This window comes from Rhinatrema bivittatum, chromosome 1, assembly GCF_901001135.1.
Source record: "Rhinatrema bivittatum chromosome 1, aRhiBiv1.1, whole genome shotgun sequence".
Lineage (NCBI taxonomy): Eukaryota > Metazoa > Chordata > Amphibia > Gymnophiona > Rhinatrematidae > Rhinatrema > Rhinatrema bivittatum.
In genome coordinates, this window is record NC_042615.1 from 572,469,071 (window position 1) to 572,492,976 (window position 23,906).

At 45.5% G+C, this 23,906-nt stretch overlaps 1 protein-coding gene across 1 annotated transcript in view; it reads right to left on the bottom strand.

Moving 5' to 3' along the window:
• Positions 1 to 15,516: 15,516 nt before the first annotated feature.
• Positions 15,517 to 23,906, bottom strand: part of PRXL2C (peroxiredoxin like 2C) — a 41,543-nt gene continuing 33,153 nt past the window's right edge. The window contains exons 5-6 of the mRNA XM_029617891.1: positions 17,159 to 17,290; positions 15,517 to 16,032 (exon numbers count right to left, since the gene is read on the bottom strand). Coding sequence (XP_029473751.1) covers positions 15,905 to 16,032; positions 17,159 to 17,290 — 260 coding nt within the window. The 3' untranslated portion in view covers positions 15,517 to 15,904. The remainder of the gene's footprint in view (positions 16,033 to 17,158; positions 17,291 to 23,906) is intronic.

Consider the following 23,906-nt stretch of genomic DNA (forward strand, 5'->3'; position numbering starts at 1 on the left):
ATAAATATAATGTAAATTATATTTTTACTTCAATAGTACTGTACTTTGATATTTTTCATGTAAAATATAAATGCCTTATAGCCTTGATGTTGTGCAAGGTTTGCCTAGGGCACCTAATACCCTTGCACCAGTCAAGGGTTTGGAAGGGGTGGAGGTCAGTTTTTAAAGTTTGTATCACTGAAGGGAGCTAGGCTTTTTTTGGGTGGGCCTGGGACACAGAATGAATGAACAGGGGGGGGGGGGGGGCAGCACAGTAATTGTTCACACAGGGTAGCAAAAAAAAGCTAACAACGGCCCTGCCACCAAGAAGCACATAACTCGTTCAGTTGATCTGCAATCAATCCAAATCTGTGATAGCTTTTCAAGTCTGAAGGTGTGGGCCTGAAGTCGAAGCTTCATCTTCTGCACATAACTAGCACTGAGCCACAGCGCTGACCCAGGAGTGCTGCTTTTAAAGGAGTGCTTGCACCAGAAGCACTTTACAGCAGCCTCCTCTTAGGGGAACTTTATCTGTTTTCCCTATAACAACAATCCATTTCACCCTGCCAAAGGAACAAACCTCTTGTGTTACTAATTAGGGGACAGGGCTTACAATTAGGAACAAGCATCAACTGTACTAATCCTCCCTTTCGCAGTTTACCATTGAAGTAATACCTCATTAAATTCTATATAGTAAAGGATAAGGAAAATGTGTATTTCAGTAACTTTTTTTTTTCAATACAGTTTTTAGGTACTTGTTTCTTTAAACGTGTCTTGCATATTTTATCCACCGGTTACCACTGTCCCTTGTCCTGCTGCTCAGAGGTTCGCTGTGGCAGGGGTGCTCAAACCGGTTCTACAGGCCCCTCCAGCCAGTTGCGTTTTCAGGACATCCCTAATGAATATCTACAAATAAATCTCATGCATATTCATTAGGGATATCCTGAAAACCTGACAGGGCCCATAGGACCGGTTTTGAGCACCCCTGCTCTATGGGATCATTTGCCCTGAGCTCCCTCATGATTTCTTATCATCACAGTACTTGAACAAGCACGCAGCTGTCAAAGAGGTTTTATTTTTGCGGCTGGTGAACAGCTCGAAAGTACACTGGTCTGGCATTGTGGAAATCGTGAAGGAACAAAGCTGGTAGAGAGAAGTGTGCCAACATCTCAGGTTCTATCCAGAAGTGTGATCACTCGCTACCCTTGCAAAGTGGGCACTGCTGAGGTAGTGAATGGGGCCTTCCCACAAACAAATATCCACAATACCATTCACCACCAGGAAACACCTAGGAGGAAATGCTGAAATCAATTGACCCATTCCTGATGGAAATTGCTTTGGTTCCAGCACCTAGGCATGGATTTAACAATAAAGCTGCATCTTAAATTCCTGAGGGAGAAAAATAAGTTTTGTTACGTAAGAACATCTGAAATTGCCATACTGGGTCAGACCAAGGGTCCATCAAGCCCAGCATCCTGTTTCCAACAGTGGCCAATCCAAGCTACAAGTACCTAGCAAGAACCCAAACATTAAGCAGAGCCCATGCTACTGCTACCAGTAATAGCAGTGGCTATTCTCTAAGACAACTTGATTACTAGCATTTAATGGATTTCTCCTCCAATAACTTATCCAAACCTTTTTTTAAACTCAGCTACACTAACTGCACTAACAACATCCCCTGGCAACAAATTCCAGAGCTTAATTGTGCATTGAGTGAAAAAGAATTCTCTCCAATTAGTTTTAAATGTGCTACTTGCTAACTTCATGGAGTGAACCCTAGTCCTTCTATTGTCTGAAAGAGTGAATAACAGATTCACATTTACCCATTCTAGACCTCTCATGATTTAAGACCTCTATCATATCCCCCCCTCAGCCATCTCTTCTCCAAGCTGAACAGCCCTAAACTCTTTAGCCTTTCCATATAGGGGAGCTGTTCCAGTCCCCCTTTATCATTTTGGTCACCCATCTCTGTACCTTCTCCATCGCAACTATATCTTTTTGAGTGCGGTGACCAGAATTGTACACTGTACTCAAGGTGCGGTCTCACCATGGAACAATAAAGAGGCATTATGACATTTTCCGTTTTATTCACAATTCCCTTCCTAATAATTCCTAACATTGCTTTTTTGATTGCCACTGCACACTGAGATGACAATTTCAATGTATTATCTATGATGATGCCTAGATCTTTTTCTTGGGTAGTAGCTCCTAATATGGAACCTAACATTGTGTAATTACAGCATGGATTATTTTTTCCTACATGCATCACCTTGCACTGTCCCCATTAAATTTCATCTGCCATTTGGATGCCCAATCTTCCAGTCTTGCAAGGTCCTCCTGCAATTTATCACAATCCACTTGTGATTTAACTACACTGAATAATTTTGTATCATCTGCAAATTTGATTACCTCACTCGTCATATTCCTTACCGGATCATTTATAAATGTATTGAAAAGTACCAGTCTAAGTACAGATCGCTGAGGCTCTCCACTGTTTATCCATTTCCACTGAGAAAATTGAACTTTTAGTCCTACTCTGTTTCCTGTCTTTTAACCAGTTTGTAATCCACGAAAGGACATCTCCTCCTATCCCATGACTTTCTAGTTTCCTTAGAAGCCTCACATGAGGGACTTTGTCAAACACCTTTTGAAAATCCTAATACACTACATCCACTGGCTCATCTTTATCCACATATTTATTAACACCTTCAAAAAAATGAAGCAGATTTGTGAGGCAAGACTTGTCTTGGATAAATCCATGTTGTGTTACCATGCAAACAGAATGTTGGGAATTATTAGAAAGGGAATGGTGAATAAAATGGAAAATGTAATAATGCCTCTGTATCACTCCATGGTGAGACCGCACCTTGAATACTGTGTACAATTCTGGTCGCCGCATCTCAAAAAAGATATAATTGCGATGGAGAAGGTACAGAGAAGGGCTACCAAAATGATAAGGGGAATGGAACAGCTCCCCTATGAGGAAAGACTAAAGAGGTTAGGACTTTTCAGCTTGGAGAAGAGACGGCTGAGGGGGGATATGATAGAGATGTTTAAAATTATGAGAGGTCTAGAACGGGTAGATGTGAATCGGTTATTTACTTTTTCGGATAATAAAAAGACTAGGGGGCACTCCATGAAGTTAGCATGGGGCACATTTAAAACTAATCAGAGAAAGTTCTTTTTCACTCAATGCACAATTAAACTCTGGAATTTGTTGCCAGAGGATGTGGTTAGTGCAGTTAGTATAGCTGTGTTTAAAAAAGGATTGGATAAGTTCTTGGAGGAGAAGTCCATTACCTGCTATTAAGTTCACTTAGAGAATAGCCACTGCCATTAGCAATGGTTACATGGAATAGACTTAGTTTTTGGGTACTTGCCAGGTTCTTATGGCCTGGATTGGCCACTGTTGGAAACAGGATGCTGGGTTTGATGGACCCTTGGTCTGACCCAGTATGGCATTTTCTTATGTTCTTATGTGAGCCAACATGCATGTGAGAAAGCTGCATTTACATAAAAGAATTTTTCACTTACCAGTGACATAAGTATAATGCTTGTTTATTTATTTGTTGAGTTTTATATACAGTCATTCGGTGAAGCCATCACAACGGTTTACAAGATTCAAGTAGTAATTTTTTTTTTCAATTATTAGAAAAGCCCAGCAAAATTTTGTATTATTAGTACGAGACATAGCACTTTTAAAAAATCAATTCTATCATGACATTATACTAAACCAAACTAATTCTTATGTAAGACCACACGGTCTCCACTAGGATGCCTTCGTGCCCCTTTGCAGCTGTCCAGTAGACAGTTGCAAAGAGGCATACCATTCTATACAGCACCTCCCCCAGAGGATGTATGGAATGGAGAGTCTCTGAGGCACAAGGGTGTAAGGGGGTGTGTGGGTGGGGGGAGCCTAGGTTAGTGTAGGGCGGTGTAGATTTGCTTTCAAAGGGGAAGGAGTTGTTTCAATGTGCTCTATAGCTTGGCAAAGGAAGAGCGAGCCTTTGCCCAGCCCTTGCATGGAATTAATGGGATTTGAGAGAGAGAGGATTTGGGCCATTTTTTTCTGATTGCTCTAGTTTTGCCCTGCACCATTCCTAGCAGGCTGATTCCCCTGCTCAAGAGTAGTCAGGAGAGGCTGTGTATCTTTTTGACCAGACCAAGAGGATGTTACAGTGCCCAAGCAAGGTGAAGAGAAGGATTTTTCCCATTTTGAGGTCTTCCTATGGAGGAGGGAAGAAAGTTAAATTTTCTGTCACCCTTCCTTACCCAGATCTGGAAGCTGTGAAGACTGCTTTCAGTAACTGGCCTTTCCTCCTGGAGGAGGTGCATCTATTCAAGTAGGAGGGGAGTTCAGAGGCCATTTGGAGACTTCCAAAGGGGTTTCAATCACTGGAATGCAGAAGACAGACAGATTGGATATCGAGAGTACTATAGATAAAAGATAGGGACTTCCACACTGTCTAGAGGGCTAAGGTCAGGAAATACCCTCTCAGGAGTCGGGTCTGTCCTTCTGCCAAGCCAGCCCTTGGGCCTAACTGGGCAAGCTGGTCAAGGCTGGACGTTGTGGGCAGAGAGACTGGAAGCAGAGGTCTGGGTGAAGGTACAGACAGGGCGCCAAGGGCTGGAGCCTGGAATAGGCAAGGACTGAGGATTGGGCTGGATACAGATAAAGGCTTGGGCAAGGAAAAGCAGGGAAAAGATACTGGGGACCGGACTGGGCAGGGCACGACCAGACCAGACCAGACAAGGACAGGACTAAACAAGGCAGACAAGGTTAGGAAAAGACAAGGAAAATACAGAAAAGAGAAGACAGAAGCCAGAGGGCAGAAAGGCACTACAAGGCCCGGAGGCTGCAAGGAGAAGTAAGGCAAGGAGGCCCCTAGCCCACAAGACAAGGAGCTAGTAGATCCAGAGGTCACAAGGCAAGGAAAGGAGCTAGAAGGCCCAGAGACTACAAGGCTAGGCAAAGCAAGGAACAAGACAACTCACAGGCCACAAGGCAAGGAAACAGGGGCCAGGTCAAGGAGATGCCATTTCATGGCATTTTAAGTTCTGGCAAGGCAGGGTTAAATGGGGCTGGAGCTTGGGTGTGGTGCAGGCATCAAGGCTGGACGTAAAGCTCACTAAGGACCCCTGGGGGAGAGGAGGCTGCACCACAGGCTCTGACGCAGGTGGCTAGTGAGTAGATGCTTGGATCAGAACTCACTGGAGGCCTCCGCATGTGGGAAGGCAGCCTGGTAGTCAATCAGGGTATGATGAGGCTATGCAGCAGAAGAAATCATAACACACACACACACACACACACACACACACAGGAGAAACCTGGCCTCTTAGGGACATTTATTCAATCCTCCCCATGGAGGATAGGAAAGTCTCAAGCCCTTACCCTGAGGGACAATTCCACAGAGGTAGAGACCCTAAAAATCTGTATTCCTATATGACTGAAGAACCTGCATATACCTGGACACTTTAGTATTTGCTCCTCTTAATTTTTTTTGAGATCAATTACAGTAAAATTTATTTTGAACACACATCTCTAAGCGAGTCCAGCCTGTTTTGTCACGGTACCTGTCCCAAAGAGCCATGGTAACACACACACACATAAGGAAGTTCACTTATCCTCTGAACCTAGTTTATCCTCTCCCCCCCCCCAAACAGAAAGGCCCCAGCCCTTGGAACAAAAAGAGGGGGAAAGAGACTGTGGATTTAGCCCCAAATTACAAAATAGTTTATGGAATCTCAGGCTATATCCAGTCCACGAAAGAAGGATTATACTTATGAATTACTACTTCCTTTGCTTCCTCTGACATTGCTTGCTAAGTGTGTGAAAGCCAATGTCAGAAGTATTGACCGTTATGCTGTTTCCGTGTTCTTTAGACCGCCCTGCTTTCCTGTGATTCTGAAAAAACTCTTGCTTTTGCTGTAAAATTGGAGAGCGTGAGGGGATCTGCTGTGTGCATGACACATGGGGTGAAGTGAGAGAGGGGGTGCCTGGGACAGAATGAGGATGCATACCTGTGACGGAGAAGGAAAAGAGAAAAAAAAAAAAAAGGAGCAGAGCTACCAGACACCTCTCTCTCATCTGGATCCCATCAGCACCTCCAGATCCTTCCTCCATCACCCTTCTCTCCAAACCCATTTGCTCCCCAGATTCCAGAACCTCCCCCCTTTTCACCCTCTGATCTCGGAGCATCCCCTCCTTCATTCCTCCCAACTCTTCGATTCCTGAGATTTCTCCCATTCAAACCCCCCCCCCCCCCCCAATAAAACATTATAGAGAGAGAGACACACACACACACAGGAGGCTGGGAAACTATTATGCAAAATACATTTAATATGCAAAATGCAATTTATGCAGCTATGCTGCATAATTGCCCACACATTTAAGAAACTTTGCCACAGAAATTCCAACTCTTGCCACCCCTGTGCTGCCACAGGAAACAGCTATGCTTATGGCTAAACTTTCTCCTTTTTTTGGAGGAGGTGGAAATGGTGGAGAGTCAAGAAAACTTACATCTGACTTTATCTATAACCAAGTTAAGATTTAAAGCAAAACTGACTTTTATAAAAATCTGATTTCAGAATCTGAATAGCCATCCTTGAAAAATCCTAATCCACAAATCCAGCCAATCTGAGTGAAAATGGGAAAAAAAAAAAAGTGTGTGTGTGTGTGGGGGGGGCTTTCTCCCCGCCCCCTGCTTGAAATAAAAATTGGGGGTTTTTTTGTACAATTTCCCCTGTTTCAATATGTGGACTATTAGGATGCAAAGTTTCAGCTTGCCACCTGCTTTAGAAGGTTCTCCCTTTTTCTGTGTTAGAAAAAATCCCTTTAATACACAGACCTCTGTATTAAATATTCATTTTGCAAAGAATGTAACTACAATTAAATTTAGAGTATTTGCAAAATACTGAAGTGTGAAGCAACTTTTCGTCAGACCCAAAATTATTTAGTGGTTAACTTGCAGTGCTTGCTCTGGAATAACATACAGTTAAGATCAGATTTTGAAGGCAGCAAAGCAAAAACAAACAAGTAGGGAAGGCATGCAGAGGTATGGCTTTGGGAATGTTTTCCAACATCAATTTGTAGAAGGGGTGTAGGTGTGTGCATAGCGGAGGGACTGGGTGGTTTCTTTGGGGGTTTGGCCATATTTGTAGCTAGTAGATGTGGTTGTGAGGATGTGTGTTTGTGGGTAAATTGTATGTGTATGAAGAGGTCATGCAAGGAGGTATTGGCATGTATGGAGAAATTACTGCTTACCTCATGATTTCCTTTTCTTTAAAGACAGGGTAATCCACGACCAATGGGTTATGCACCTCTACCAGCAGATGGAGACAGAGCAAAGCTGACATCACAGTTTGCCAGTATTCTCTGCAAAAGCCAACTGTGGACAACTAATCTGTGGGAATTCCCGCAGAATTCTCCTCCTGCACAGTTGCGCAAAGTTTGGCAGGCCCCGGCATGCTGGCCTCCACTTGCGGCACACCGGGACCTGCTCCTTTGCCGCGAGCAGGCCAACCTCTGCTTGCAGCACACCGGAGTCTGCTCCTTCACCACGGCCGAAGGCTGTCCTGCTCGCAGCAAAATGAAGTAGGCCCAGGCATCCCATGAGTACAGGCCGTCCCGTTCGCGGCGAAGAAGGAGCAGGCCTCGGTGAGAGTGAGTATGTGTGTGAAAGACTACAAGCCTGGGGGGTGAGAGAGAGAAAGTGTGAGTGAGCGTGGGTGAGAGAGAGAGAGGGAGCTTATGTGAGGAGATTGTGAAGGAGTGTGTATGTGTGTGAGAGACTGGGAGCTGGTGTATGTGAAAAAGGGATTTTGTGTATGTGAGGGTGCTTGTTAGTGAGAGAGGGAACCTATGTGAGGGTGTGTGTATGTGTAAGAAAGAGAGTGCATGTGTGTGTGTGCCTATGTGTTGGGGGAGTGAGCGAGAGAGGGAGCCAGTGTGCAGGGGTGTGTGCGAGAGAGACATGGGAGCCTGTGTGAGGGGCAGTATTGAGACAGGGGTCAAACTCTGGGAGTGGAGCTAGAGTGGAAGGGACTGAACCTAGAGGGGGAGGGAAGAGATAGAGGCAGGTTGGAGAAGATGGGGTCTGAGAGGGTAAAGTAAAAGGAGACTGGCTAGGGTAGGGAGAGAGGGTGGAAGAGACACACTTACAGTTAACTTCTAGGGAAATTCTGCTCAAAATATTTAAATCTCTGCCTTTTTAAGTAATAACGTTTTTCTGTATTATATTAATTACTTAAAGACTGTCATATATATTTTGTTATTTTGACCAATATAAACTATGCAGAATTTTAAGTTTTTGTGCACAGAATTCTCCCAGGATTAAACTAAACAATACATGATCATCACTATTAACAATCATTCAAGCACTCAGTTAACAGGAAAACACTGAGCTCAGAGAAGAAGTATATCATCACTGATCTAGGGACTGGATCTGACACTTACCAGTCCATCCCTGGAAATGAAGCCACTCAGGAGGACAATATCACCACCATTCAGCAGCCAAAGGTGCGAAGGTGGATTAATTTGTCTTCATTAAAGAAAAGGAAATCATCAGGTAAGTAGTAATTTATCCTCTCTTAGCATTCAGACAGGTTAATGCACGAGTATTGAGATGTATCAAAGCTACTCCCGAACAGGGTGGGAGGCTGCCTGTGGTCCAATTAACACCGCATGCTCAAAGGCTGCGTCCTCTCTCGGGCCTGCACATCCAGGCAGTAATGCCTGGAAAAGGTGTGTAAGAAGACCACATCACAGCTGGACGGGAGGCAACAATCTAATCTCCGCCCATAACACTGCCTGAACCCTAGTGGAATGAGCCCTAACCTGACTAGACAATGGCGGCTCAGCATCCACATGTGTGGCCGTGATAACCTCCTTACTCCAGCAGGCTATCATAGCCTGCGATACCAGCTCACCCTGGTTACTCCATATAATCAGCCAGTTGTCTTCCTGAGAGGTTTAGAAACCTCCAAATAACTCATGATATGCTGCTTGGCATCCAAGGTCCGTAACAGATGATATTCATCCACATCTCTCTCTGTCCAGTGTCGGCAGGGAAACTGATTGATTCAAGTGAAAATCTGAGACCACCTTCGGCAAAAAAATGGAACAGTTCGCAGCTGGGCTGCCCCCTGGAGTCACTCACAGGAAAGGTTCCCGGCAAAACAGAGCCTGCAGTTCGGAAACTCTATGTGCAGAACACTGTCCTCAAAGTAAGTAACCTCAAGGAGAGGCTATGCAGTGGTCAAAAAGTGGGACCCACCAGAAAATCCAGAACTAGATTAAGACTCCACAAGAGCATCGGCAACTGCACGGGGGGGGGGGGGGGGGGGGGGGGGGGGGGGGGGGGGGGAACAAAGATGCTTCATCCCTCTCAAGAACCGGGCCACATCAGGATGGACCGACAAGGGTTCACCATTCACTTGACCTCAGAAACAGACAAGAGCTGCCATCTGTACCTTCAAGGAATTAAGGGCTAAGCTCTCAATCAACTCATCCTGCAAAAAAATCCAAAATGAGCAGGATCTTAACTGAACGAGGATCAACCCCTCGTTCCTCACACCAAGCCTCAAACATTCACCAAACCCGAACATAGGCTAAGGAAGAGGAGAACTTTCGTGCTTGAAGCAAGGTGGAATCACAGCAGTTTAATATCCATGCTTCAGCAACCGAGCCCTCTCAAGGGCCATACCGTAAGATAAAATTGAGTCGGATCTTTGTGAAGAATAGGCCCCTGCCGAGGCAGATCCCTGTGGGCCAGTAATCAGAGAGAGGAGAGTCCACCAGGAGCCTCCATAGATCTGTATACCACGGCCTCCTGGGGCATTCTGGCGCCACCAGAAGCACCAACTGTTGGTGTTTGAGGTAGTTGTGGGTGGATCCTTGGGCCGGTAGCAGATGACCACGCCCCTGGGGGAAGATCCCGAGAGGGACCACCAGTCAGGCTCAGGATATGGAGACAGAAACACACTAGTTCTTTTATTAAACAGTATATTGAACCACCAGAGGTGGCAGTAGTGAGCTGGTTATGCCTGGTTGGGCTGTAGTCCCTCAGATACTGGAACAGCGATCCCAGATAACTGAGCTGTAGAGAAACTGAATATAGTGAGAAGGCAGGGTATGCAGAATTCAGGAACAGAGCCTTGATGGTAACACTCACAATAGTCTCTTGAGGCAGCCCAGGAGCTGGAATGGATTAGGCCCTCGAGGAGCAAGTACCTGGTTCCAGGGAAAGCTCTGAGAGAGAGATGGTAACTCACTGGTGTTGTAGGCAGCGATGACTTCCAGGCAGAAAAGGTATTCAGCAACCAGTCCGGGAACATGGGCCCTCGAGGAGCGAATACCGGTTCCAGACTGTGACCTGAAAAACAAAGAGAGAGCGAGGCCCCCGAGGAGCGGGTACCCCTGGTAAGTCCGAGGAGGCAGAGTAGCTTGGAGAGAACGAATCCAACTCCTTGCTAACTCGATTAGTTAGCGATTTCAGAGACCTTATATATCCGGCACGGATGACGTCACCTCAGGGGAACGCCCCTGAGGTTCGTGCCACTGCTGGTACATCAGTCGGGACCGCGCCGCACACACGCCCTTAGGCCCTTGTGAATCATGGAGGATTGCAGCGTCAAGCCGTTCCGGGGACACTGGAGGGAGTCAGCAGAAGACGCCACGGCAGCCAACCTTCCACTTCAGCAAGAGGGAGTCGCTGAGGAGGTAAGGAGGGCGGAGTGGAGACCTTGGGCAGCGACGGTCGTAACACTAACCCCGTGTGTGTCTCGATCCTCCAAATCATTCTGCCCAACATGGGCCATGGAGAAAAAGCATATAGAAGCTTGCCTTCCAGCTACTCGATGCCAAAAAACTTCAGATCTCTCCTGCGACTGCAGAAGCGAGGAACCTTCACATTGTGTAAAGTCACCAGCAAGTCTAGAACAGGAGGCCCCAGCAGCCCACTATGAGCTGGAAAGCTTCGTTTGACAATTCCCATTCTCCTGGATCAAGACTCTGCCTGCTAAGAAAGTCGGCTCATACATTGTCTTTTCCTGTAGTGTGTGTGAAGCTGAGATCTCCTGAATATGTACTTTCACCCATTCCATGAGTTGGGCTGTTTCCTACGATACTTGCTGGCTCTTGGTTCCTCCCTGGTGATTGATATAAGTCACCACTGTCGCATTGTCCGACATCATTCGGACTGTTCAACCCTGCAAGCGATCAACGAATCACAAGCATGCCAGCCAACCGGCATGGGCTTCCAGCTGATTGATGCTCCAGAGAGACTCCTCTGTACTCCAGCGCCCCTGCGCTGTCAGCTCCTGAAAGTGAGCCCCCCAACTCTGGAGGTTCGCATCAGTCATGAGTACTAGCCAGTCTGGTGTTCATAAGGGAACGTCCTTCCTTAGATGATCCGCTTGCAACAACCACTGCAGTTGGATGCTGATCTCCACTGGTAACTGAAGCCGTATCGAGTAGTCCTGAGATTGTGGACTCCAATGTGCAAGCAGTGCATGCTGAAGAGAACGCATATGTGCCCTTGCCCACAGAACCACCTCTAGGGTGGCTGCCATGAACCCGAGCACCTATAGATATGACCACACAGTCAGGCGTATTGTTTCTGTCAATAGCTGCACCTGCACCATCAGTTTCTGAATGCGGATCTCCAGCAGGAACACCCTGCCTTGCTTCGTGTTGAAGATATTCCAGTGTCTGGGATGTCTGCAGATTGCTCTTGGCCAAGTTCACCACCCAACCAAGTTCCTGTAGCAAGGAGATCACCTTGCGCGAGGCCCAAGGACTCTCTTTCATGCCCTTGGCCCAAATTAGTCAATTGTCTAAGTACAGGTGAACCAGAATGCCATCCTCTCTCAACAATTCTGCTACCACCACTATGACCTTGGAGAAAGTTCTGGGTATGTAAGCCAAACCAAAGGGTAGCGTTCAAAACTGATAATGTCACCCCAAAACAGCGAAACACAGAAAACCGTTGATGCTCCAGCCAGATGGGAAAATGCAGATACACCTTTGACAAATCCAGAGACGTAAGAAGCTTCCCAGACTGTACTGCCATTATCACTGAGCATAAGGTTTCCATGCGGAAACAAGTCACTTGATAATAACTCCCTTGAGATCCAAAATGGGGTGAAAGGAACCCTCCTTCTTGAGTACAATGAAATAAATGGAATATTGTCCCATATTTTTTGTGATATGGGCACTGGGATCATGGCCCGCAGGTTGAGGATCCTTGACAAAGTACATTCCACTGCCTGTCTCTTCTGCAGAAAGCTGCAGGGAGACACCATGAAAACGTTTCGAGGAACGCTGAGAAACTCCACAGCATAGCCATCTCTTATCACCTCCAGAACCCACTGGTCTGATGTGATCTTAACCCATCTCCGATTAAAAAAAAAAAGAGAGAGGGGCAGGCGACCCCCTATCTCCTACTTCTGGAGGTGGGTTGGCACTTCCTCATTGAGGGGGGGGGGGCACTGCCACTTGAGCCCATGCCCCATCTAGGCTGCCTGGGACAAAGGACTGAGACCTACCCAAAGGCTGAGCCCTCGGAGAAGCCACTCCTCTGTAGGGTCAAAAATGTTTGAAACCCTTAGCATGACCTCTCGCACCAAACAAGCTCGGTGCCTACTTTTTATTCTCTGGTAACCAAGGAACCTGAGACTCGCCCCACTTATTGGCCATTTTTTTCAACTCACTCCCAAAGAAGAGTGATCCTTTTAGGCAATTTTGTAAGATTAGACTTTAGAATTATATCGGCCAACCAATCCCTCAGTCATAGCTGCTCTCACTGAAGCCACCCCTCTGGCAGAAGTGTGGACCAGGTCACAGCACACAACCACCAAAAAGGCGGCTGCCGGGTCCATCACTGTCCTGGAATTCAAACCAGACTCATCAACTTCCTGAGAGAAGCAAGCAAGAGCAAGCCATCAGGGAGCAACAAGATGCTATCTGCAATTTCATTGCCACCGCCTCACAGGCCTACTTAAGAATAACCTAAATTTTCCTATCCCGCGCATCCAATGCTGCTCTCCCTTCCACAGAGATAGTCGGCTGCTTGGTGTCAGCACACAGAAGGGCATCCACTTTTGAAAAACGCAACTGCTCTCTTTCCGCCGGATCCAGGAGAGTGTAGCGCTTCCAAGGCTCTTTAAAATTAACTTCCAGGGTGGCCCCAATTGAAGATCAATCAATTCTTGAATAGCATTCATAAATGGGGAAGAAACATGATGCTTTATGCAAAGAGACTAAAATGAGATTCTTCTTTGGCTCAGACATGGAATCAGCAGTCAGCACCCCCAGCACCTTCATCATCTGTGCCATCTGGGTCCCTACCAGCGTGACCCGCAGCAGATCTACATGTACTCAGACGCTTACCCGCAGCACCAGGCTTGCAGGGATCTGCAGTCCACGACCCTGAACTCTTAGTTTGGCCGGCTCCGCCGACCGTATCTGAAAAAAAAAAAAAAAAAAAGACTGCAACCCCTGAAAAAATTCCACCCAAGGGCAGAAAGATTCATAACAAAACCAGGGGGCATCAGTCCTGCACCCATTGAGTTGCCTTTCCCTGCTGACGAACCAGTTAGGGGAGCCCCAAAACCAGGCGAAACCTCTGACATGTTTCCCTCTAGTCCCAGTGCCACATCATGCTGGCAAGGGCCGGGCTCAGCAAAATCAGCCAGAGACAACTCTCCCTGAGCCTTCAAGCAGCACTGCCACAAGTTAGAGGGGATGTCAGGATGAGATGCCCGAATATGGCAAGCAGCACAAAGGGTAAGGCGTTTAGGCTTCTTTGCTACCAGCCCCATGGATAAACACCCACTAGCAGCACATTCCCAAAGGTGTCTAACAATTGTGCACCCAACTGCATGCCCACACAAACGAGCCTGGACGGGGTGCCCACAAACAAACTCTGTCCAATAAGTGCACACTGCGGACGCCCAAAATTTAGGCACCCACCCAGATGCACAAGCGCAAACCGACATCAGACACTTTCGCGGCAGACTTGCGTGTAGAAAAGCACACGAACGCCCCCCATGGCCTACCACGCAGCATCTGAGCAAAGCTGAGAGCGGGGCCAAGCCAAAAGGCTGCTCAACCCACCAAACTGCCACGACTCTCCAAGCTCCCCGAGAGGCGGGAATGGACCTCAGATTGGCGTGCCAAGGTTCGGAGACCAGAAGGAGAATGGAATCCCTAAAATTATCTCCTTTTTTATTGTTTTAAATTTACTCTCTACCTAAACTTTACTCTCTACCTAAACTTAAAACATGGCTCTTCCGACACGCCTACCCTGATTAAATACACTGACTTCCGCAAGTATCTTGCCTACGCCTTGTATATTCCTGTAAATAGTCCGTTGCAGTTTTATTTATTGCTTTAATTCCTCCACCTCCTGCTCTTTGTATACTCCTCCTTGTTCGCCCTCCCTGTTCATTGTAATTTCTGCCTTTTAAGTTACATTGTAAACCGGTATGATGTATGCATACTAATACCGGTATATAAAAGTTTTTAAATAAATAAAATAAATACCTGAGCTTAGCCCATCCCGGTCAAGTATAGAGTCTGTCTCTGGCTGCTGGGGGGGGGGGAAAGAGGGCAAAGGCCTTCACCGCTGTGCTCGGTTTCCTACACCTGCTAGGCTCACAGCTGTTTCTCTCTTTACAGCTAAGTCCACGCTGGAAAACCAGCTACCGGACCGAGGCACTCTACTCAGGGAGGGATCCGCAGATATCACCTCAGGAAAACTCAACTGAGGGAGGGACCATGAGGTATCATCACAGGAGAGCAGGGAGAATTAATTTCCTTCTTTTCTCCTTCTAAAATTTTTTTTTTTTTTTAAAGCAAGCCTCAGTAGGGAGCTGCATGTCCACCATCTGCTGGAGTCCGAGAAATACTGGTGGGCTGATATCAGTGCAGGGATATATATACCCGTGATGTCAGCTTTGCTCTGTATCTGCTGCTGGAGGTGCATAACCCACTGATAGTAGATTATCCTTTCTGAATGCTAAGGAAGTACATGCGTGGGTATAAGGGCGAGTATTGGGAAATGGATGTGTGTGTGTGTGGCGTAGCTGTGCGTGTACTTTGGAAGCACCTTTATGGGCCATCTTCTGCCAGTTGATTCAGTTATTTTTCCTGCCTCTGTTTCTCTCTCTCTGCCTTTGTTGCTCTATGCTACAGTGTTGGAAGAGAGGGGGTGGTGGTGGTGACTGGAATGGAGCGCTGGTCAGCATTGTAACAGTTCAGACAGTAGTCTAATACTTTCCCATAGGCAGCAATGGGGACTTTTTTGGGAGGCTCCATTCTCCGAAAATGCTGATCTGAGATTTCAAACTCATTTGAGAATTCACATTTTCTTTCTGAATACCAACTTTGGTGAATTCCAATCCCTTTTTTGGACTTATTGTGCTTACATATGTACAGACAAGCAAGCTCTTTTATATAACTCTGTGTGCTGGAAAGCATAAGAAGTTAATCTACATGAAATCTTACGGTATATGCAGGACGTACTGCCAACCAGGGAAGCTGCCATTAATCTGGTTTTATTGTAATTTTACGTTTTGAGCTTGTGGAAAAGTGGATTACAAATCAAATAAATGAAATTAAACTACCCATCCTTGGTGAGTTGGGCAACTTCAGCTTTGTTCTTGTGTTTCATAATATCAAACACTCCCTGCAATCAGCCCTGGCGTTACTGGATACATATTAGACTATGTGTCCCTGCGTGCAACGCCAGTGGCGCTTCCTGGCCATTTTGCTAGAAAAGCGCTTAGCTCTCTGCTCTTCTGTCGTCTGCGGTTGTTATAGCAGGCTTGCAATGATGCTGTTATTCATGGCATTCGCCAGCACGGCGCATGGCACTTGATCCATGATTATTGGCAAGCTCCTCGGTTCTCTCTCTCCATCACGTCACACATCAATAATCCGAGGTCTATTGGCGAAATCAATGGTTTGAACTCCTGCCAGTTGCAGAAGGGAATTTACTGGCATGTGGTCCATCCTGTTCATGTCGCGATGCAGAAAGTAGACTTGGTTACCTGCAGTAAGAGAGGAATTAAAACACCATCTTTGCACACAAGTTCCATTTACTGGGGCAGGCTCAGTGGGTTTGATTTCCTGAGTTTGCCAGGACTGAGGATGCTGCGGAGGCAGTACTCACAGCAGCTGGGAGGGGTGTGGACAGTGACATAATGCAATGGCACCACTTAGTGGCTGGATTTAGGGCCTACAAGTGCAGAGTTCAGGAAGAGTGTGGCTCTCTGCGGAAGACTGTCCTTGCAGTGACTGGGGGTGGTGAGTTGGAAGGGAATATAAAATAGGAGGAAAACCCAGGCACCGCAAATGAAAGCTCATGAGGCCAGGTTCCAGTCCTAGTTTCAACTTGAACTGAAAGCCTAACGTAGCAGGAGGAAACTGCTGGCAGCTCCCGCCACCACATTTCCTCCTCACACAAAAAAAAAATATCACACTACTGCATAAACTGTATGAGCACTCCAGAATGAAAACCAAAAACAGCCATTGCCTATTCTGATTACACCCTTGGAGGAGCAATGTAAGAATTTCGAACCTGCAAGGGTGCCATGTGTGCTGAGAAAAAAAATCTGGACAATTATTCTGGCTATTGTAGTACCCATCGCTGCCAGGGACTACATGTAGTACCACCACGTAGGCTATCACCAATTGCAGGAACGCACATTTTGGATTTCTGTGTATCAGATGGGTTTATAACTCTACAGTGAAGCTTAGAGGCATTTAACCCGAAAGCATCATGGCAAAGTGAATCTGGAAAGCGTCTCCACTCATGTACATCAAGGTGGCAGAGACAAGCCATCAGTGGCCAGGATCGCAAAGGGAGCTATTAAAAAAAAAAAAAACCCCAACATTCTGCTGATGAATCTTTTGGTAAACTCCTTCCACAAGGTCACTTGGGCAAAAGAGGATGCAAACCCTATTGGCGAGGAAGGGAAAGGAGAGACAGTGAATGTTGCATTATCTCCCAAAATAAGTAGAAACATTCAGGTATAGACCAAGGATGGGGCCTGTGAGCCCCACCAATATTTAGCCTTCTGAATGCGAGTGTAAATTATTCAGTTTTATAAAAAAAAAAGCTCAGTGTAAATACAGAGATATTTTTATCTTAAAACATAATTAACCAACACGTACCTGGCCCCACGATCAGTGCCCCTCCCTGCTGTGCTGGATCTCCCTGAAAATCAAAGGCAGGGCCTAACATTGCTCTCCAGACGCTCTTAATGTTTCCCAACAGCGCATTGGATTTCACATGAGGGCTTGGTGCTAAAACATCACAGCAGAGAGAGAGAGATATTAATGCATCGGTCGATAAGCAGCTATCGAAAAAAACATAACAATTAGGCTGGCAGCACAACAAATCAACATTCATCTGCTACTCTGGACACAAGCCACATGCATAAAATATAGGGAGAGATTAGAGGCAGCATGGATTCCGTCTCCAAAACCCTCAATGTAAAATCAATGTTTGTCCACAGAGGCACTTCAGCTCTAATGCCTAGGGGAGTTGCCGATGCTACGTTCCCCAAGGGCTTTCAGCACTAACATACAGTGAGATATATAGCATCAAAGAAAAAAAACAAGGTATTACTAAATTGTTAAATATTAAATATTTGCATTGCTACCTATTTTCGCTGTTATTGGGAGTTGTGCTCCCTAAGGATCCAAAGACTGAATGGGAAAGGCAGTTCTGGCAAGTGCAGTAACGTGGCAGACTCTTAAGAGGCTCCGAGGACTGCTAGAGGGGAGAATCCAAACTTTCTGCTGTGTACTTCCAGGCCCGAGTCACAAAGAGCACAACTTAACTTCTGTGTCACTTACTCTCCTGCAGGATGTTACGTGTGGTTCTTTTTGGGTTTTTTTTCCCCTATTTCTTCTTCCCCAGCTTTTTCAATGGGAAGCTGAAATGCCTCAGTGAATGAGTTTACCTCCCTTCCCATTCTCCTGTCAGCTCTGTGCATCCCATGGACTCCAGCAGAAATCCTCCTTTCAAATGCTGCACGGGCTCAGACAGCAAACGGGTGCATGACCCTAGGTATTCTATTCTACCTACTGTACCCTTGCACATCCTAGCTCACCAGCTTCCCGGGTCAGTAGGTTGAAATGCCTTGAAACTCTCCCTGCAGAGACACTTTGTAAATGAGATAAGGATGCCCAGCTTTCTGCTTTGAGGATTAACCAATGGCAGGGCAACTTTCAAAATACGCAGTGACATCATAATATGCTCAGACATCCCTGAGATTTCAAATGAAATTAACTTGCCTGTTTATCCACAAGAAGCAAATGTAAAAACAAATAGGGATTCTAAGTGCATATGAAAGGTGTGAGCTGGGGGGGGAGGGGGAGGGGGTGTTCAATCTGTGGTAAAAGCATGAATGAAATTGGATGAACAGTTCCAAAGTTATTAAGGGGGCGGACAGGCACATATGCTGTGGTGATGTAGAGTTTCTTACATTCACCATCCCTGGCAGTGATGCGTCTGGCATCCAGTAGACAGCTGGCAGTCAACTGCTTTAATCCCGCTAGCCAGAATGCAATTCCCACAGAACTGAGGGAGGAAGCAAAATTGCCTTCTGTTTAGGAAACAGGTCAAAACAGGGCTCTTTTGCTGGGCTTGTGGTGAGAAGAGTTGAGGATCAGAAATTATATTAAAATATCTGAGGTAAGGAGTGTGGGAGGAGGGGGGGGGATTAGGAATATATGCAAGATGGTTTTTGTATGTGTGTGTGTGATGTTTTGGTATGTTTAATTTGTAAAATAAAATGTTATTTGTTTTAATGCTATCCAATTTTTTGCCGGCGTTATTGTAATGCATGGCTTATTAAAATTAATAAATTACATTTTATAAGGCCAGTTTTGCTGGAGGAAATGAGGCTAATAATGAGGATTTATTTTTCCTCCTATTCCTCCCTGCGAGCCCATTTCAGTAGACATGAGCAGAATATCAGGGGGGAGCCAAGATGGCTGCCACCCGGGAAACACGCTCAAAAGCTAGCTCTCCATTTTTCTACTCTCTTGGAAGTATTTTCCCTTTTACAGTGCCTCATACTAAAAGGAAGGCGAGGATTAGAGAGAACATTGTTTCCTCTCCAAGACTAACATCAACCACAGATCAAAAGTTTTTTTCGCGGCTCCACCGACAACGCCACTGGGAAAGCAAGCCACTGCGAATGCCGACTCAGAGAAGGTGTCTGTGTTGCTGGCTGAAGGAGCATCTTTGAGCCCTGGTGCACTTATCACACCTTCCTCCACCCCCCTTCCCCCCACTTTTTTTGTCAACTTATCATCTGGACAGACTTCCCATTTTTTACTTCTGGATCAGGGCTGCAGGGAAATATCGGCGGAAGATCACAACATGGAGGCCCTAGGAAGAGCAGGGGGCGATGTCTCCATCTGCGCATGCTGAGAGTCCTGGCCGGACCTCAGGGTTAACAGACATGGCTGGTGCCTCTGGAAGTGGGGGAAGGTATTACTGCCTCCTTGGGAGCAGGAGATTCTGATTTGAAGGTACGTTTAATTTCTAATCAACGAATATCATCTACCGATGACACTGTAAGTAATTTTGGTGAGAAAGTGAAACAGATAAATACTCGCTTAACCGCTGCAGAGAATATACAGCATGGTTTGTTTGGTCCAATCAGAACTACATGCAAAAAAAGCTTGAAAATATGGAAAATACTTTGAAAACCTTAAATTTCCCGTGTGCAAAACAAGTCAAGAGGTGCTATCTGTTTAAGCCATATTTAACCAAAATTCTGGGATTTTCTTTGGATTCTTTACCAGTGATTTCAAGAATCTACTATCTACCTTTGAATGAGCATGACCGGGGACAATCTGAAGCCCAAGTGGAGTCTTCTTTAAATTTGTCCGATATCCATAGGACACTGTTTTGAATCAAAGAGCTACTCTATTGGTTTCATTTACCTTTGTGTCTGATAAAAATGCTGTATTAAGATTTTTCTTCCTAATCGTGCCTCGTTGTTTCATGTCAGAAAATATGGACATTTCCAGATTTAGTCAAGGGGCACTCAGTTACGTAGGAAAAAGTTTCTTGAAATGCGAATGGATATTTTGTCACGCGAAGCTAAATTTCTGTTGAGATATCCATATAAATGCTTGGTTCTTTTTTCTGGCTCTAAGTATGTATTCTTTGAACCTGCACAATTACGTGTATTTCTCGAATCACATTCCTGATTAACTCCTTTTGGATTAGGTGCTTTAATTATGCGGTGAAGTATTCCTGAGATTTTCTTTTTACATTGTAACCTCTTTATAAAACACTTGCCTCCCCCTTATTTCCTATAATTGGAGAACATGTATATTATTATAAAACATTTTGATGGTTACTTTTTTTCGATTTTTCTTTGCATGATATTCTCCTTTTTTCTGTACTAGAGGATTCTTGTGGATTTGTGCAAATTTATAAAAGTAAAATTAAAAAAAATGAGCAGAATCTCTCTGCTGGGCACATCCTCCTCCTGTAACCTGTAAGGGCGCATGTAACGTCCACTTCTGCTTTTTTTTTTTTTAAGTTACCTTTCCCACCCTGTCTCCCTCCATTCACACAACAAATAAATTAGGTGATTGCTAGATACTGCTCCTTTTGTCTGCTGTTTTTTTTTTTTTTTAAAAGAAGCCCTCTGCAGGGCTGGCCCACTGATTCAGCTTATAAGCGCTATGCGCTACAATTCAGAAGGTCCCCGGGTCAGGGTTGGCTGGGGCTGCAGCAGAGGCAGCTCCCACAGCTAGGGGGTGGTAGCAAGTCATGGCCATTGCCCAAGGGTGACACCTAGTGGTCACATTCAGGACACATGGTTGCAGGATTCTCGACGGAGTCCTGGCACATGGATCCTGGCCCAGCACCGGCACTGTAAGGACTGAACTAAACGCAAGTCGGGATGGGATATAAAATTCTCACTGTCATTATTCAATGCTCAATCTTTATCCAAGAAATCTCTAATCCTTAACGACTATCTCCTCGACATCAAACCTGATATATGTGCCATAACGGAAACATGGCTCAAACCCACGGACACAGCAATCATAAACCAACTTCCCACCTCAAACTATGACATCTTCTCCATCCCCCGTCTGAAAAAAAGAGGACGACTCCTACTTGCATCTAAAAAAGACCTCAGGCTCACCCTACACCCATTCACCTCAAAGTCTAAACTAGAAATTGGTTTCTTCACCTCGGAACAATTACAAATACTACTTGTCTACGCACCTCCAGGCTTCCTTGAGACGGACCCCTCCCCCCTAGTAGAAATAATCACAACCCTAATCAAACTGGACGCTCCAGCAATCATCCTAGGAGATTTTAATCTGCATGTGGACAATCCCACCCTCTCACCCAGTTGCGAATCCTTTCTCACAGCCCTCTCAGCCCTGGGTTTTAAACAGATAGTTAACAAACCCACACACAAAGCGGGACACACGCTGGATCTTATCTTTATTAATTCAAGCATCAAACACTCTTCGCGCCTCAAGAGCAAGAAGGTTCCCTGGTCTGATCACTCACTTATCTCAACTTCATTCTCATTGAAAAAATCCTCCACCCCCAAGGGGCCCTTACCATCCTTCCCTTACAGAAGATCCTGTTCTACAGAGGACCTTAGCTCACACCTAGCCTCCCAACTACCATCCATCGATCTTTCAAATCCGAACACAGCTCTCCGCTCTTGGAACGCCATCACTGATTCTATAGCTAACAAGCTATGCCCACTAGCAACCAAAAAACCATTGCCAAACGCATCCAAAAGGCAACCATGGTTTACAGAAGAACTAAGAAAGCTAAAGCAAAGTCTAAGACAGAAAGAGAGTGACTGGCGCAAATCCCCTAGCACCCATTCACGATCCATCTACAAAGCCTCACTCCACCAGTACAAGTCTACTACCTCTAAATGCAAAAGGGACTACTATGCATCCAAGATACATCACTTAATCTTCGACGCAAAAGCCCTCTTCGCCTATGTCTCCAATCTCACCAAAATCAACCCACAGGAGATTCCAAACAACCTAGCACAACCCAAAGCTGAAGAACTTGCTCTTCACTTTCACAATAAAGTCAACAGCCTTTTAATACAACTGCCCACAATCCCCACCAACCCCACTTTGTACCAGTCTCTTCAACAGTCATCCATCAATAACAATGGTCTGGAAACACTTGAACCCATCTCTATCTTAGAGTTACAAACTCTTTTAAGAAGAATGAAACCTTCCTCCCATCCTTTGGATACCATCCCCACCAAACTGCTCCTGGCTATCCCTGACTCCATCGCAAAATCTTTAACGGACATCATAAATTGCTCACTCACCCAAGGTCTATATCCTGACGACCTCAAATTGGCCTCCATCAAACCTCTACTTAAAAAACCCAACTTGGACCCCAAAGACCCTAACAATTTCCGACCCATCGCCAATCTCCCATTTATAGCCAAGATTCTAGAAAAAGTTGTCAACACTCAACTCTCCGACTACATTGAAGAAAATAAAATCCTATTCCCATCACAATACGGATTTCGCAAATCATTGAGCACAGAGTCCCTCCTCATCTCTATGTCTGATTTCATCTTAATGGGCCTTGACAAAGGCCAATCCTTCTTCCTGATTCTACTAGACCTATCAGCTGCCTTTGATACGGTCAACCATTACACTCATTTCCATTCTGGCTTCTATAGGCATCTCAAACACCGCACTCTCATGGTTTAAATCTTTTCTCTCCAACAGAGGCTTCAAGGTTAAGATACAGGCAAAGAATCTTCAAGAATGGACGCTCCCATAGGAGTCCCTCAGGGCTCCTCCCTGTCACCTACCCTCTTTAACATCTACCTCTTACCAATCTGCCAACTCCTCTCCAACCTCAACCTCAAACATTTCCTTTACGCTGACGACATCCAAATCGTGATACCCATTAAAGAGTCTTACACAAAAACACTGAATCACTGGGAAAACTGTCTCTTCGAAATTAAACGCCTCCTATCTAACCTAAACCTAGTACTAAACTCCTGTAAAACAGAACTACTATTCATCTCCTCAGACAACAACAACTCCATCTCTAATCTTCCAACCACCCCCACTACTACACATGTGAAAGATCTAGGAGTGTTAATAGACAACCGGATGAACCTTAAAGCTTCCATCAACAGAACCACCAAAGATTGTTTCTATAAACTTCAAGTTCTGAAAAGAATTAGACCACTCTTCCACACTCAAGATTTCAGAACCATCCTTCAAGCTGTCATTTTCTCTAAGATCGACTACTGTAACTCTATCCTTCTGGGCCTACCCTCCTCCTACACTAAACCCCTACAGATGTTACAAAACGCTACGGCAAGATTACTGACAAATTCCAGGAGGAAGGACCATATTACTCCAATCCTAAAAGATCTCCATTGGTTGCCGATTCATTTTAGAATCCTCTACAAATCTCTTTCCATAATACATAAAACCATTCATCAACACTCCCCACTCGACTTACAAATCCCTTTCCAAAAGTATAACTCCTCCAGACCAACCAGAGACGCACTCAGAGGATCCCTCCAAGTACCCCCAGCCAAAACTACTAAACACATCACTCTAAGAGATCGGGCCTTCTCAACAGCCGGCCCCCTTTTATGGAACTCCATCCCACCAGACCTCAGACAAGAACCCAGCCTCCCAATCTTCAGGAAAAGACTTAAGACCTGGCTGTTCAAAAAAGCATTCCCGGACACTGATTAACCCTTGCAGCCTGTTGAACTACCTCCCATTGTAAAAATGTTAATTTAATGTAAATATCTTTATCTAATGTTATCCTCTCCCTTTCTTCTCTACTCCCAGTTCTAGCACCTTGTTATTTGTAACTGCTTCCTCCTCACTAATAGGTTACTCATTTGTTCTT